Below are 17,079 nucleotides of genomic sequence, written 5' to 3'. Positions count from 1 at the left end.
TTCAGGTTCAATGTCTAGAAAAGAACCATATTGATTCTAGGGCAGTGGTTCTTAACCTGGGTTCGATGGAACCCTAGGGGTTCGGTGAGTCGGCCTCAGGGGTTCGGCGGACGTCAAGACACACCCGACTCATCGTGTAAATACAAACTTCTCCCTATCGGCGTATTACGGATACGGCAACAGCTGAAGTCAGACTGATTTGCAGGTGTGTAATTTGTTGTGAGTTTATGCACTGTGTTGCTTTTGTTCTTTGAACAAGGTGATGTTCATGCACGGTTCATTTTGTGCACCAGTAAAAAAAAACATGGTAACACTTTAGTATGGGGAACATATTCACCATTAATTAGTTGCTTATTAACATGCAAATTAGTAACATATTGGCTCTTAACTGGTCATTATTAAGTACTTATTAATGCCTTATTCGGCATGGCCTTATTATAACCCTAACCCTCTAACCCTAACCCTAACCAAATGACTCTAAATTAAGTCTTTGTTACTTAAAATATGTTCCCCTAGTGCAGGGGTCGGCAACCCGCATGCGGCTCTTTATCGCCGCCCTAGTGGCTCTCTGGAGCTTTTTCTAAAATGTATGACAAATGGAAAAAGATGAGGGGAAAAAATGTTTTTGTTTGTTTTAATATGGTTTCACAAACCTCCCTAATTGTTATAAAGCCCACTGTTTATATTAAACACGCTTCACTGATTCGAGTATTTGGCGAGCGCCGTTTTGTCCTACTAATTTTGGCGGTCCTTGAACTCACCGTAGTGTATAACTTTCTCCGACTTTCTAGGTCTAGGACGTGTTTTATGCCACTTCTTTTTCTATCTCATTTTGTCCACCAAACTTTTAACGTTGTGTGTGAACACACAAAGGTGAGTTTTGTTGATGTTATTGACTTGTGTGGAGTGCTAATCAGACATGTTTGGTCACTGCATGACTGCAAGCTAATCAATGCTAACATGCTATTTAGGCTAGCAATATTATGCATCATTATGCCTCATTTGTAGGTATATTTGAGCTCATTTCGTTTCCTTTAAGTCCTCTTAATTCAATGTATATCTCATGACACACTATCATGTAATATGGCTTTTAATTTTTTGCGGCTCCAGACATATTTGTTTTTGTATTTTTGGTCCAATATGGCTCTTTCAACATTTTGGGTTGCCGACCTCTGCCCTAGTGTCCAAAAAACTCTAAATTAAGTCTTTGTTACTTAGAATATGTTCCCCTAGTGTCCAAAAAACTCAAAATTAAGTCTTTGTTACTTAGAATATGTTCCCCTAGTGTCCAAAAAACTCAAAATTAAGTCTTTGTTACTTAGAATATGTTCCCCATACTAAAGTGTTACCCTAAAAACATATAACTTTGTCTTGAATTTGAAAAAAAAACATAATTTTATTTTTCACTAAAGAAGGGTTCGGTGAATGCGCATATGAAACTGGTGGGGTTCGGTACCTCCAACAAGGTTAAGAACCACTGTTCTAGGGGATATCCAACACAAAATGAACAGATTACAGTGGGTTAAAGGTCACTAAATCATTCCCTTACTTCTTCACGTTATACACTCAAGATGGCGGACGTAGCCGAAGGCTCCACATGCTAGCTAGGTTGCTTCGAGATAATCTGCTATCTTTTTTTTTTTTTTTTAAGGTTATCTGAGGTCAAAAGGGAAATCCGGTACATTTGTTGGGCAGCGTTGTATCTGTTACATTAATGAAACGCTAGCTAAGGGATTATTTGTCTTTGCCAAAGCCAGACCGCTATACAGTCAAAATGGCCGACCTGGCTATGTTAGCAAAACGCTACTTAATTATTTTTTTATTATTTGTTTCCTTTCTGTGTTTTTAATGGCACCACCTGTAAGTGTTGGATTACTGGGTGTGTTCAGAAGTACATACCAATTATATGTCATTTTAGAAAAAAATATAATAATATTTTGTGCTAATGTTATTCTCTCAAATCGGGACCAAATCTGCCGTCTCATATCCAACACCAATCTTTGCGAAGAAGAGTTATTTTGAATAAAGAACGAGCCGGCGATGCTCCGCATTCAGCGTAGAAACTCGGCTGTGTGTCTATTAATAGAATTCAAGAAGAAGTCCTAGGGCAGCGAGGCTGACCAGCAAATTCAGGGGGGAAAAAAACTACACAAAACACTTCCTCCTGACTTTTCCGGTTACTTCTAGGAGGAAATGACACAACCTCTCACCTCATTTATGGCCCCAAAAAAACATCTTCCTCAATATAAGGTGAACCCATTCTGAGAGCGCTTCCAAATATTTTTGTCCCTCAGCTGCGCGTTCTGCTTCACGACCGGGCCGACCGCACGCTCGTCGTTAATTCTCAGGGACGCCGTCGACACGGCGACCCGAGCGAGGCACCACCCGCCAGCGGTGACCCTCAAGGTTGGCCCTGAAGCACGCGGCCCATTTTTTACACTGTGCCGTCTTACCTGCTGCTCATTTATCTCATCCTGTCTTTGGCACACACACACACACACACTCTTGTATTTGTTACCTTCTTGAGACCTCTGAAAAATGCCTAACTCTCTAGGACCACCCTTTCTAGATATATAAAGATGTGTATTTACAACATTGATAATATATACATACTATGCAAAAAAAAAAAAAGGTAAGCTTTTAGTTTTTTTGTTTTTTTTTCAAAGATTTTTTGTTTGTAATTTTCCTTACTTACTTCAAGTTATTACAGTATGTCTCTATATACCGTATTTTCCGCACTATTAGCCGCACCTAAAAACCACAAATTTACTCAAAAGCTGACAGTGCGGCTTATAACCCGGTGCGCTTTATATATGGATTAATATTAAGATTCATTTTCATAAAGTTTAGGTCTCGCAACTACGGTAAACAGCCGCCATCTTTTTTCCCCGTAGAAGAGGAAGCGCTTCTTCTTCTACGCAAGCAACCGCCAAGGTAAGCACCCGCCCCCATAGAAGAGGAAGCGCTTCTTCTTCTACTGTAAGTAACCACCCGCCCCCGTAGAAGAAGAAGAAGCGCGCGGATATTACGTTTCATTTCCTTTGTGTGTTTACATCTGTAAAGACCACAAAATGGCTCCTACTAAGCGACAGGTTTCCGGTTCATGAAAAGACGCAATCTCTCCATCCGCACACGGACTACTATTTCACAGCAACTGCCTAAAGACTTTCAAGAAAAGCTGGCTACTTTCCGTGCATATTGTAAAAACAAGATAGCTGAAAAAAAGATCCGGCCAGAGAACATTATCAACATGGACGAGGTTCCACTGACTTTTGATATTCCTGTGAACCGCACTGTGGATACAACGGGAGCACGTACGGTGAATATTCGCACCACAGGGAATGAGAAGTCATCCTTCACTGTGGTTCTAGCTTGCCATGCTAATGGCCAGAAACTTCCACCCATGGTGATATTCAAAAGGAAGACCTTGCCAAAAGAGACCTTTCCAGCCGGCGTCATCATAAAAGCTAACTCGAAGGGATGGATGGATGAAGAAAAGATGAGCGAGTGGTTAAGGGAAGTTTACGCGAAGAGGCCGGGTGGCTTTTTTCACGCAGCTCCGTCCATGTTGATATACGACTCCATGCGCGCCCACATCACGCTGGTTTTTAATATATTATTAAAGTTTGACTGACCTATCTGACTGTTTTTTTGACATTCCCTTTAGCGCAGTTAGATGCGGCTTATAACACGGGGCGGCTTATAGGTGGACAAAGGTGGACAAAAGGGGCGCATTTCCATTTCTTACACACACTTGTTATTTCATATGTTGACGAGAGAGAGAGCACTTTTACAACCGACACACAGTCAATTTGAAAAATCCCTCCTTTTTGGGACCACCCTAATGTTGATAGATTCCACCACCAGGGGTGCAAATGAGATCTCTATTTTTTGTAATGTGCTTGAGGCCGATGACAAACAAGTCACGGACCACAGATGGCCCCTGTGCCGCACTTCGGGCAACCCAGCTGTAGAAGCTAACTGTTAATGGCCACTATATTCTTAGTACCTTAGTGTTTGTTCATCCTATGGTCACATATGGGACGCGGGTTGTCTTACGTCAGCACCGGAAGTCGTAAAATCCGCTGTTCACCTGGCGGGTTTTTCGGGGATGAATAGGGAAGTACTTCTGTAACTTGTTTTATCATATATTGCTGCCTTTGCATCTGTCAATGTTTACTTTTGTATGCACATTAAATCAACAAAAAAATCCTGGCTTTGGAGCAATGTTCACGGACTCTAGTATTTGGCTCTCTATTAGATGCAATGGTTTTCCGTATTGGGACCATGCTTTCGGTCCTGACTTGTTCACCGGTCCTCATATACAAGGTACTTTTCCTTGTTGATGTCTCAAGAAGGGTAGTAATACAAGAACACACACACACACATACACACACACACACACCCACTCTCTCACACAGAAGCAGCCAACTGGCCAACGAACCAGTCATCCGCTCAGCCACCTGATACCAAAATACAGAACCATCCTTAGAAACAAGCTTATCCCATATCAGGTAGAAGGAGAAGTGCCTTAAAAAGATTCCAGAACTTTCCAGCTTTTTCCCATTGCTGCACATTGCTAATAACGTACAAGGAACAAGATAGAAAAAAAATACTTCACTGAATCGATTCACTGACTCAAGTTACTAGATTCCCTGTAAACTCGGATGATTCATTTTAGTTCGTCCACTGACTCAAATAAGTTGAGCAATAAGATGTACAGCATAATTTTATGATTTGTACGACCCCGAGAGGGACAAGCGGTAGGATGGATGGGTGGATGTTTGAATCGATTTACTGACTCGAGTTAGTGATCATTTGTTTGAATTGATTCACTGACTCGAACCACCTGAACTACCAGATGTACAACAAAACCAGGTGATTACGCTGAATCGATTCACCAATTCGAGTTACTATATTCACTGTGGACTCAAATGATTCGTTTTAATTGATTTACTGACTCAAATCAGCTGAACTGACAAATACACAACCGAATCAGATGATTCAATTGTATCGATTCACTGACTTGAGTTAGTAAACCCACTATGGACTCAGATGATTCCTTTGAATTGATTCACTCACTCAAATAAGCTGAACTGTCAAGTATACAAGAGAATCAGATGATTTCGCTGAAATGATTCACTGGATCGAGTTGGTAAACTCGCTGTGGACTCAGATGATTCATTTAAATTGATTCACTGTCTCAATTCGGCTGAAATATCAGGTATACAAGAGAATCAGATGATTCCGCTGCATCGATTCACTGGCTCGAGTTAGTAAACTCACTGTGGACTCAGACAGATGATTCTTTTCAATTAGGTGCATCTAAAATGTCACTTTTGTGATCCATTTAATAGCTCTGTTCAAATTAGAGAGAGCTGACCACTTTATTTGACTGGGATGAGTTTTTTCTCAGTCCGCTCCCGTCGCCGTGTCGCGCTGTTAAGTCTGTGTGTGTGTGTGTGTGTGTGTGAGTGTGTGTGTGTGTGTGTGTGTGTGTGTCTGTTAGTGATGAGACACAATCTTGAAAGTTTGATTAAACTTTGTCCAGTTCAATCGTTAATGATTGACAGCTCTGTGGCATCACCCCACCGCCATTGTTTTCTCTCAAACACATTTTAGAAAAATCTTTGCCACTAAACTATGGTATTCGTTATTGCATATGCAATAGTATACCGTATTTTTCCGACTATAAGTCGCAGTTTTTTTCATAGTTTGTCCGGGGGTGCCACTTATACTCAGGAGCGACTTATGTGTGAAATTATTAACACATTACCGTAAAATATCAAATAATATTATTTAGCTCATTCACGTAAGAGACTAGACGTATAAGATTTCATGGGATTTAGCGATTAGGAGTGACAGATTGTTTGGTAAACGTATAGCATGTTCTATATGTTATAGTTATTTGAATGACTCTTACCATAATATGTTACGTTAACATACCAGGCACAATCTCAGTTGGTTCTTTATGCGTCATATAACGTACACTTATTCAGCTTGTTGTTTACTATTCTTTATTTATTTTAAATTGCCTTTCAAATGTCTATTCTTGATGTTGGGTTTTATCAAATACATTTCCCCAAAAAATGTGACTTATACTCCAGTGCGACTTACATTTGTTTTTTTCCTTCTTTATTATGCATTTTCGGCCGGTGCGACTTATACTCCAGAGCGACTTATACTCCGAAAAATACGGTATATTGTATTTATCAATTAAAAAGTGCCAGCAACTAGCGCATGTCAATCGCTCTCATATATTATTACAAAGTTACTAACCAAATAGTAACCTCGACAGTAGCATAGCTGTCGACCAAGTTTTATGTTTATGTTTACCTGAAGCTGAATTCCTACTTCCCACCAGTCTTGAACGCAGCACAAAACAGTAAAAATATGTCCACCTATGGCTCAAAGAATTCAAAAGACATAAAGTAAAGTTATCTATATGCTTAAAAAAACATAAAATGATCTCACATTGCTGTATTATGTATACAACTGTGATGATACAGTTGAACAATTTAATTGCTTTCCCAAAGTACACCTGCCCAGCCTTGCATCCGAATGCAAACATTTAATGTGTATATACTGTATAGAGTATATTTGTGTTTATTAGTTATGGTAGTTGTTAGCGCATGATATTAGCTATACAGTGGTCCCAGTGTTTCTTGGCCATAGACCATTTTTGCCCCCTATAGGACCGCCCAAAAATATATTGTTTCTCAGCAGTTTCTTACTCAATTGTAATACACTTTTCCACCACTTGTGGCAATAATGACAATATCAAACAAACAGAAGAAGTCTGGAGCTAAAGTCATAGAGAAGTTTCTTGAGCGCAAAAATTACGACGAGAGCGGTGAAGCTGTATTTTCATTTGCACTTACATTTGTTTGACATTGTATTGAAGAAAAGTATATATTATTGTTATTCAATTTTGATTTATTTAGAATTTAGTTATATTAGCTCTGTGTAATTGTATGTAAATACATGTTTATCAGTATTTGTAAGTCCCTTCACTTGCAGTATATTATTTTTTTTAATCAGCCTGACCTAAGCCTTAAAAAGAATGTTTGTGATTAAAACATGGCTTCATATCATTCCAAAAGGTTTTCCCTGTCAAACTGTAAGTAGGTTAGATATAATTATTGAATACGATGAAGATCAAGAGTAAGATTACTAATTCAGTGATAATATTTAAGTGGGCCCCTGGTCCCTCTGTGATGTAAAAGTTGGGCCCTGAGGTCAAAAAGGTTAAGAACCCCTGCCTTAATCAATCAATCAATCAAACATTGTTTATAAAGCGCTTTTCATACATAAAAGAATTGCAACGCAAAGTGCTTTACAAAGTTAAAACAATACCCCGGTGACCCAAATCCCCCATTATCACATACGTACGCACAGGCACAGATACCAAACGCAAACACACACACACATGCAACTATATGGACAAATGATTGCATGGCTGAGTACAGAGGAGACATGTGAGTAAACACTATCACAGGAGCCATCTGCACCAGGAGGTCATCAGACCATGGCCATCAGGACGCTGACACAAAAGCGCCCCCCACAAGCACGGCCGATAACCCCTGAGGCAGATGGCTCATCTGAGGAACGTTGGAAAATAAAAATAATAAAAACTTGTAAAATAGTAGGAACCATGTGTAGAGATAAAAAAATAAAATACAAGTAAGACATATGAAGATTAAAAGAAAAAAACAAACATATATACACATATATATATATATATTTATATATATATATATATATGTTTGTTTTTTTCTTTTAATCTTCATATGTCTTACTTGTATTTTATTTATATATATATATATATATATGTATGTATATATATATATATATATATATATATGTATGTATATATATATATATATATATATAAAATATTTGTTTTTTTCTTTTAATCTTATGTCTTACTTGTATTTTATATATATATATGTATGTATATATATATATGTATATATATATATATATATATACATACATACATATATCATATATATATATATATGTATTAACAGTAAATTAAAAAAGCATATTCTACGTATTTTTGGCCTTAATTAAGCACTTTCAAGCATATTAAATATCCACATGATCTAAAACTAACAATACTACAGAAGTATTAGCCACTGCACAGAGACCATAACTGTTCAGTATGGCGGGCTCTGATTGGCTCAGCCTTCAAGTAGTGTTACCATATTTGGATTAAAGGAGTGTAAAGGTTACTATGTTGGTGTTATTTCATGGGCACTTCGAATGTTAAATTCATCCATCCATCCATCCATTTCCTACCGCTTATTCCCTTTGGTGTCGCGGGGGGCGCTGGAGCCTATCTCAGCTACAATCGGTTGGAAGGCGGTGTACACCCTGGACAAGTCGCCACCTCATCGCAGGGCCAACACAGATAGACAGACAACATTCACACTCACATTCACACACTAGGGCCAATTTAGTGTTGCCAATCAACCTATCCCCACTTCGAATGTTAAAAAGCTGTTTATTTTTGATCCATCTATAAAAAAAAAGTATAAAATATTATCCCTACCATTGTAAAATGTGTGCAAAAAATTATGCTTATTTACCAATATTTTGGGGGTGGGGGGGGGGGGGGGGTTGCGCATGTTATTTGCTATACAGTTTCTTGGCCATAGGCCATTGTTGGTTCGCGAGTGCCCCCTATAGGACCGCCCAAAAATATCTGTTTCTCAGCACTTTCTTACTCAATTGTAATACACTTTTCCACCACGTGTGGCAATAATGACAATATCAAACAAACAGAAGAAGTCCGGAGCTAAAGTCATAGAGAAGTTTCTTGAGCGCAAAAATTATGACTAGAGCGGTAAAGCTGTTTTCATTTGCACTTACATTTGTTTGACAGTTTATTGAAGAAAAGTATATATTATTGTTATTAAATGTTAATTTATTTAGAATTGATTTATATTAGCACTGTGTAATTGTATGTAAATACATTTTTATCAGTATTTGTAAGTCCCTTCTCTTGCAGTATATTATTTTTGTAATCAGCCTGACCTAAGCCTTTGGGATTAACACATGATTTAATATCATTTGATAAGGTTTACAGGTTTAACCTGTAAGTAGGTTAGATATAATTATTGAATATGATGAAGATCATGAGTAAGATTACTAATTCAGTGTTATTATTTAAGTGGGCCCCAGGTCCCTCTGTGATGGAAAAGTTGGGCCCTGAGATCAAAAAAGGCTAAGAACCCCTGCCTTAAAGCATATTCTACGTATGCTTGGCCTTAATTAAGCATATTAAATGGCCACATGATCTAAAACTAACAATACTACAGTAGTATTGTTATAGAGACCAAAACAATCAGAGCGGGCTGTTCAGTATCGCGGGCTCTGATTGGCTCAGCCTTCAAGTAGCGTTACCATATTTGGATTAAAGGAGTGTAAAAGGTTACTATGTTGGTGTTATTTCATGGGCACTTCGAATGTTAAAAAGCTGTTTATTTTTGATCCATCTATAAAAAAAATGTATAAAATATTACCCCTAGTGTGTGCAAAAAACGATGCTTATTTACCGACATTTTTTTTTTTTTGGTTGACTTTTGCCTGAAATGCACTTTTTTTCTCTAACTGAATCAAAAAATACTTAACCTAGCCTAACTAAAGTTGCCTGTTATCTTTAAAAAAAAAACAAAAAAAACGTGAAATTAACGAGAGGACATGAATGAACGAGCGAGGGAGGGAGGGGGCGGGGGGTTGAACCTGGGCCATTCTCTAGTGCGCAGGCGAGACAAAAAGCGGCTACTGGCCCTTTAAGAGATCAAGATGATGTCCTGTGAGCTGCAGATTGCGCCTTTCCGTTTCCTCCCCCTGCCCCTCTCTATCTTTCTCTCTCTCTCTCTCTCTCTCTGCATGTCGGACCTTTACCGAGCCGGATCACGCTCTCACCGAACAAAAAAAACAAAAAAAAAACACACAAAATGCACGAGTGGACATTTTGCACACGCTTAATGATAATAATAATAATAATGTGTACTTACTTTTTTATTACGGGTCTCCGTGTGCATCTCGGTGACCGGAGGGGTGGAGCAGTCCAGCGGGGAAGGGGGGCTTTTTTTTTGGGTGTGGGTGTGTGTGCGTGTGCGAGGGTGGGGGTGGGGGAGGGGGGTGTACTCCTATGGGGGCAAAGGGAGAAAGGAAGGGGGTTTATGGGAAAGGAGGGCGGTCAGGTTTCCACCTTGACAGTGAATATTCGGGATATGGGAGCGGGATCCCTGCCTCTTCGGTTTCAGTTCATGTTATCCGCAGCGTCGAAAAGGCGCCCCTCTTTTTGCACCCAACCAAAAATAAAAAATAACGGCAGCCGAGCCTCGGTCAGTACGGGTGTGTGTGCGCGCCTCCCTTGTCAGCGTGTTGTTGCCGTGTATTTCAAGAAGGGCTGGGCTCTCTCTCTCTGCCTTTTTCCTCCTCCGCCTCTCCCTGCTTGTGACCCCACCCTGCGTCCCCACCCCTCATCTCTTGTCGCTCCGCTTGCTGCGCAGCCCCTGCAGAGGAGACACCTCCAGCGAGCCCGGTGACCCGACACCGGCTGCAAGGAGAACGGGCATGCATGTTAAAGCAGGATCAGTCCGCATCCCGAATTTGCAGATTTTATTTTTTTATTTTTTTATTGCATCCCCCCCCTCCCCCCTATGTTATGCATGGAAGATGCTGGTGGAGCAAGCACCCATGTCACCTTACTGACGTCATCCAGCGGGCTAATTGAGGACACTGTGACAGGGCGGGGAGGGCTTCGAGTGGAGGGAAAGGCTTTGCAGCATTTGATAAATATGACACCCGTGCACGGCCGGTGCAACATGGGGGGGGGGGTGGGATGCGTTATAATAAAGCGAGGTGTGTCGTTTTACAGCATGGAAAATGCATACAGTACTAAATCGGGCTGTGCTGGGGGGGCATTAAAACGTTAAAACACAGTGGAAAAAATAAGTCACGAATATAAAATGACCTCTTTAAAAAAAAAAACACCAATGAAACACTGTCGCTTATGCTTCGCAGTGTCGACAATAATGCATGTTTTAGTTTTCACTACATTTCCCATGATGCACCACACACCGGATGTAGGAACTCCAACGCGGAAGCATGCGAAGGTAAACACAACTTGTATTTTCGAAGCCCATTAAGTCGTCTAAGGTATACTGGTCGAAAAGCCAATATGATGCTATATACCGACACAAACGTAATTCGCGGCTATATTTTACGTAACTACCTCCGCCATTGCTGTTTTGCTGTTACCGTGGCGGATAACTTGGCTAGCTTTAGCTTCTCGTTGTTGTTGCAGTACATGCTAACGTCGCGTAGGCGTCCATTTCTATCATTTTATTATTCTACCATTCTATCACAGCTATGTTCGGCGTTTGTGTCTGGAAGAAATTGTGAACGTTTAATTGAGTAGCACTTCTGTCCTCAAATGTAAGCTTTACTCGCTTTCTTGGGTTCACGAGAGGATGACGTCATGATGAAATAGCGTATTGCCTTATTTGGGGATCCGGGGGAGTTCAGTTATTACTCAACTACAGAGAGTTCAATGCGGATTCATTGTAATTATTTTTTCCACAAACATACAGTTCAGGTTCAGTTTATTTCGAACATGCATACGATACAATGTAATTCATCACATATTTCCAGTTTCATTACAGCACGTCCGAAAAGGAGTTTGATTGATTGATTGAGACATTTATTAGTAGGTTGCACAGTGAAGTACTTATTCCGTACAATTGACCACTAAATGGTAACACCCGAATAAGTTTTTCAACTTGTTTAAGTCGGGGTACACTTAAATTGATTCATGATACAGATATATACTATCAGATATATACTATCATCTTAATACAGTCATCACACAAGATAATCACATTGAATTATTTACATTATTTACAGTCCGGGGTGTTAGGTTTGGTTTTTATCATCAGTCATCAACAATTGAGAACAGAGAAATGGATATTGGAACAGTGTAGGTCTGACTTGGTAGGATATGGACAGCAAGTAGTGGGCAGAGAGAGAGAGAGAGATCAGAAGGCATAAGAAAAAGTATCTGCATTTGATTGTTTACATTTGATTATTAACAATCCGGGGAGGGTGTTAGTTTAGGGTTGTAGCTGCCTGGAGGTGAACTTTTATTGCGGTTTTGAAGGAGGATAGAGATGCACTTTTTAGTAGGAAGAAGCAGAGTTTATTTAATCCAACCCTTTTTCATACCATTAATTTTATCCAATTTCATTTTTCTCTGTAACAGAACAGTGAACAAATAAATAATAAATGGTGCTTTAATAATGATCATGATGCCAAACCTTTTTCTGCAAAATGTGTAAAAAAAATGCTCACTTATCTAATTTTGTCATAGTAAAATTTGTTCCTCTTCTGTGATGTAATAGAGTGAGCCGGCGGTCATGTGAAGATGGCCCGCTGCTGGAGGAGCAGGAGACGGAGGGACAACGGCAGCTGCACGGCCTTCTCCTGCAGCAGCTCCACACTGATGTCGACATAGACAGGTAGGAAACGCATGCAAAGAACAAACTGTATCAAAATATACCACAGTGGTCTTGTAACAAAGCATTCAGGCCAGTGCAACAAAAACAACAAAAAGCATTCTTGGATCCCTTGGTAGTTATTATCACACAAATGTAGACGTCTCAAGTGGAATCCAAGGGGTGTACAATTCGACATATTTTTGGGAAAAATATGCCTTTAAAGGAGTTTGAACCACTGCGCAGTCCGACACGGATAGAAAGGTAACACAATATATGCTTTATTTTGCTTTTTCTTTGGCCTTTTTCAGCAACACTTATTCCAAAAGAAGGAACAGCTTTAAAGGGATGCACGTCCAGATGTGTTTTTTAAATTAATGCGCTGCGTCTGCTTAAAATGAGCAAGATATGTAAATACTAAATGTTATTATATAAATGTCTATCTGTGTTGGCCCTGTGATGAGGTGGCGACTTGTCCAGGGTGTACCCCGCCTTCCGCCCGAATGCAGCTGAGATAGGCTCCAGCACCCGCCGCCACCCCGAACGGGACAAGAAAAAGGATGGATGTATGCCTGTTACAACATTACATATGCACTGTATATAAAACCCAAATGGAGGTGATTGGATGTTTTTTTTAAGGGCTTTATAGGCAGAATAGAGTGACTCCCAAAGGCTCCATTGTACGCTTTTGATCGCATTTATTTACTATTTAGAATGCATAAAAGAAGAAAACCATATGTATTCTTGTCTTACATAATGATTGTGAATGATAGGCAAAATTCCCAAAAAAGGGCAGTTCCCCTTTAGCGGAGACAGAACCTATTTTATTGATTTTGGTTGTGATTTTTATTCAAGTGCAACATTTTGCTACAGACAGTGTATATTTTATTTTTAAGATTTGTCTGTTTTATTTAAATTAGATATTTAAAAGTTTACATTCCCTTTACAATGTTGAACTATACAAGAAATTCAAGTTTTCTGAGTTTGACGGGGGTATACTTGCATTATTATTATTCGTCATCATTACATCAGTGTTTAATTTGGTCTCAAAATAATGTTGACAATAATATCGTTTATCCGCAATTAATCCTCGAACAAAATTTGTTATCAGGCCCAGGTCTAACTGAATGTAAAGCAGCGTGAAGCCCCCACTTCATTATAGATATAGTATGGAACGGCAGATTATTCCAAATTCCTTTCAATCCTGTGGGTAAACTGTACATTTCACTTAAACTAACAAGTTATTTTGCCCAGATGCGTGGCTAAGAAGCAATGTTTTGCCCCGGCGGCGCTCTATCGGCCTTTTGGGGAGCAGGCGGCCGGTGTGAGGAGCCTCTCCCAGTTCCAGGCCCTGCAGGACGGAGAGCAGGAGCTGGCCAGCCTGCGGGAGCTGGGTCTCACGGACGCTGAGATCCTCCTGTGGCAGAGCAGGGACCACCCGGAGATACCTGAGCAGGTAAAAATAGTAACAGTTCTGTACAGATGGAATATCAGAATGTTACTCTCCTCGTGATGTGATTGATGGTGGTGTGCCCGTAGTGTCACGGCGTGTGTGCAGCTCCCGGCGTCAAGCAACAGCGCCTCCAAGTGATCCGAGACAAGATTGCAGTCAGGGCGGAAATCCTGGCCCGCCCACAGCGCTTCGCCGCTAGTCGGGCGCTGTCACGCCGCGAGATGGAGATCGAACAGGCGCTTTTCCAGGGAAACGATCGCCTGGGTTTCCTTGCTTCGCTTTACCATTGTGGTACATATTTCTGGAATCCACAGTCAAATTCCTCCATTCAAAAATTACATGTCGTTTTCCTCTCCAGGTGAAAATAACCAAGATGGCCAGCAGGGGGCGACATCCTCAGATCCAATGGACTCTCTCTACAAAGATCTCCTCACTAAGGAGAAGCAGCAAGCGTCACTCCAGGGTCCTCGAACATCTCCCATTCCCACACATGAACCCACATCTGTGCGGTCACATGACTCACAGGGAGACCAATCAGAGGAAAGCTCCCAAAAGGAGCTACGGGAAGAAAATAGTAGCAGATCAGAACAGTCTGAGGGGCACCCATCTCCCCCGGTGGTGATCAACATAAGCCAGCCGATAGGCAGTCTTTGTGGAGCGGCGAGGGCGGAGTCAGGCAGCGTGATGACCGTCACAGGGGAGGTCACGGAGGTGACAGAGGAAGAAATCCTGGAAAACAGGGAAACTGAAGAGGGCATCCAAAGCATTCCGAGGTTCAGGAACTACCAACCTGGAAATCCCTCCAAAGTAAGGACTCTTACAACATGTTATTCAAATCAGAGTTTGGCACATTACGATTTTAACATGTTGATATTTTTGATAGTGTATCACCAAAATTATTAATGTTATATTTTACTATCAATTATTTTGTTTCATTCATCAGTGAGATAAAAAATATTTTACAATATTTGTTCTATATGTTGTATGTCATTCTCACATAAATGCAACAAATACATCTTTAAAAAACTTGGTATTCAACAGTAGAATGCCAATTATTATGTAATTTAATAACATATAAATTAATATAATTACTAACAGTTTAAATTTCTATTTGTGTCGATTACCATCATTGTGAACTTTATGATGGTGCATAATAATCCATGATTATTTTCAACAAGTGATATAGATATTAGTCATATTTATTATCTAATTATAAATACATGAGATATTGCAATCATTTTTATTAAATAAATATATTTAAAACAGGCATTTTTGTTGCCTATTACCGTATGTCATTTAAAAACATAAATTAATATAAATACTAACATGTTAAATTATTATTGTTGTTAATTACCATCATTGTAAACTTTTTGATGGTGCATTATAATGAATACGAATAATATGAATATTAGTTATGTGTATTATCTACTTAAAAATAAATGTTATATTGCAATCATTATTATTAAGTACATACAGTATATTTGAAGCAGGTATTTTTGCAATATAGAATGTTGCTTATTAGTAATTTAATAATACATTCATATAATTACAAAGATGTTAAATTACTATTGTTGTTTATTACCATCATTGTGAACTTTGAAATAATGCATTATAATTAATGTTTTTTTTTCAACAAGTGATATAAATATTGATTATATTTATCATCCAATTATAAATAAAGAAGATATTGCAATCATTTGTACTAAGTAAATCTTGTATTTAAAACAGTTATTTTTATTATATAGAATGGTAATTATTATGTAGTTTAATACTGTAAGAAAATACATTTAATATGATTATTAACTAATTTACTTGCTTCTTCCTACTCATTTTCTGGAACATTCTGTAATAAGAAATAAAAATATGTAAAATATGTGATGTATCATATTGAAACTGTTTACATGTGCAAAGTAAACTTCAACCAACCAACATGTTAAATTACTCTTGTTGTTGATTACCATAATTGTGAACTTTATGACCATGCATTATAATGAATGCAAATTTTAAACAATTGATATAAATATTAATTGTATGTATTATCTACCCATAGATAAATGACATACACTATTGAAATCATTTTTATTAAGTGCGTCTTATATTTAAAATAGGTGTTTTTATAGTATATTTAAATGAAATGATAATATATATTTAACTGTAGGCACTGAGAGGATAATTAAGACATTTTAATAAATCGATAGTCTCTTCAATTTTTTTTTTCAGTAAATGGCAATAAAATTCCACATTATACAAACTATATACACTGTAGGTGAGTTCACACTCGTCCTTTATTTTTGCTTATCTGACTGCAGGTTTTGTGTGTAAAGAACCTGAGCGCACAGGCATCAGTGGCCCAGCTGGTGGCGCTGTTCTCCCGGTTCGAGGGGGCGAGCGGTCCCCCGGTGCTTTACCGACTCCTTACGGGACGAATGAAGGGGCAGGCCTTCATCACCCTACCAGGTGACACCTCCAAGATTTTTCTATTGTCTTTAATATATTAAAATATGATGTACTGTATATGTGTGTGTTTTATGTGCCATTTGGCAGACACTGAAACAGCCCAGAAAGCTTTGCAGCTGGTCCATGGATACCGTTTGTTAGGGAAACCTTTGGTGGTTGAATTTGGCCGTGAGCGAAAGGAAGCTGAACAGGAAGAGAAGAAGAAATAAAAAGTAACGCAACACAACAGTCTCAGATTTGTTCAGCAGCCAAAATTGACATTTTTTCCTATTATATTTGTACCTACAGTTAATTAGGACATGTGGATGATGTATGTGGTTTTTCCAACACATTATTTAAAGCATAATAGACTAAAAATAAAAATTCCTGTCTGATCCACTTTTAGGTTGTGACCTTTGTCATTGCAGTTATACTTTTGTACACAAGATGACGTTGTTTGGTTATTGTCAGAGTCGTGTAACAAAAGAGTATGGCCAACTAAACAACAGGCGCCATTTTTGCTACCAAGGAAGTGTGCGGCTGTGCGCCGAATCATGCAGTTGCTGTCGTTTTTATATCAGTTTTTCTGACGAAATAAACCAAAATAAGATGTCTTTATATAGTTCTAAACATACTCCAGCTCTTAAACAACAAAACATGCTTCTATTTCGTGAAAGT

General features: G+C 39.0%; 3 protein-coding genes across 4 annotated transcripts in view; 2 read left to right on the top strand and 1 right to left on the bottom strand.

Moving 5' to 3' along the window:
* Window positions 1-10,615, bottom strand: part of klf8 (Kruppel like factor 8) — a 97,961-nt gene extending 87,346 nt beyond the window's left edge. The window contains exon 1 of one of the 2 annotated variants that reach the window (XM_061962718.2): window positions 10,029-10,615. In XM_061962718.2, coding sequence (XP_061818702.1) covers window positions 10,029-10,055 — 27 coding nt within the window. In that variant the 5' untranslated portion in view covers window positions 10,056-10,615. The remainder of the gene's footprint in view (window positions 1-10,028) is intronic. The other variant, XM_061962717.2, reaches the window with a different exon arrangement.
* clip2 (CAP-GLY domain containing linker protein 2) overlaps window positions 1-17,079 on the top strand; it is a 309,205-nt gene that overhangs the window by 169,058 nt on the left and 123,068 nt on the right. The window lies entirely within an intron of this gene.
* rbm41 (RNA binding motif protein 41) lies at window positions 11,062-16,800 on the top strand. The gene is made up of 7 exons (XM_061962719.2): window positions 11,062-11,135; window positions 12,420-12,536; window positions 13,767-13,968; window positions 14,052-14,256; window positions 14,324-14,772; window positions 16,275-16,422; window positions 16,510-16,800. The coding sequence occupies exons 1-7, from the start codon at window positions 11,128-11,130 to the stop codon at window positions 16,629-16,631; spliced, it is 1,251 nt and encodes a 416-aa protein (XP_061818703.2). The 5' UTR covers window positions 11,062-11,127; the 3' UTR covers window positions 16,632-16,800.

Source organism: Nerophis lumbriciformis, linkage group LG09, assembly GCF_033978685.3.
Source record: "Nerophis lumbriciformis linkage group LG09, RoL_Nlum_v2.1, whole genome shotgun sequence".
Taxonomy (NCBI): domain Eukaryota; kingdom Metazoa; phylum Chordata; class Actinopteri; order Syngnathiformes; family Syngnathidae; genus Nerophis; species Nerophis lumbriciformis.
Note: the sequence above shows the minus strand (reverse complement) of the source record. Positions and strands in the feature narration are given on the sequence as shown.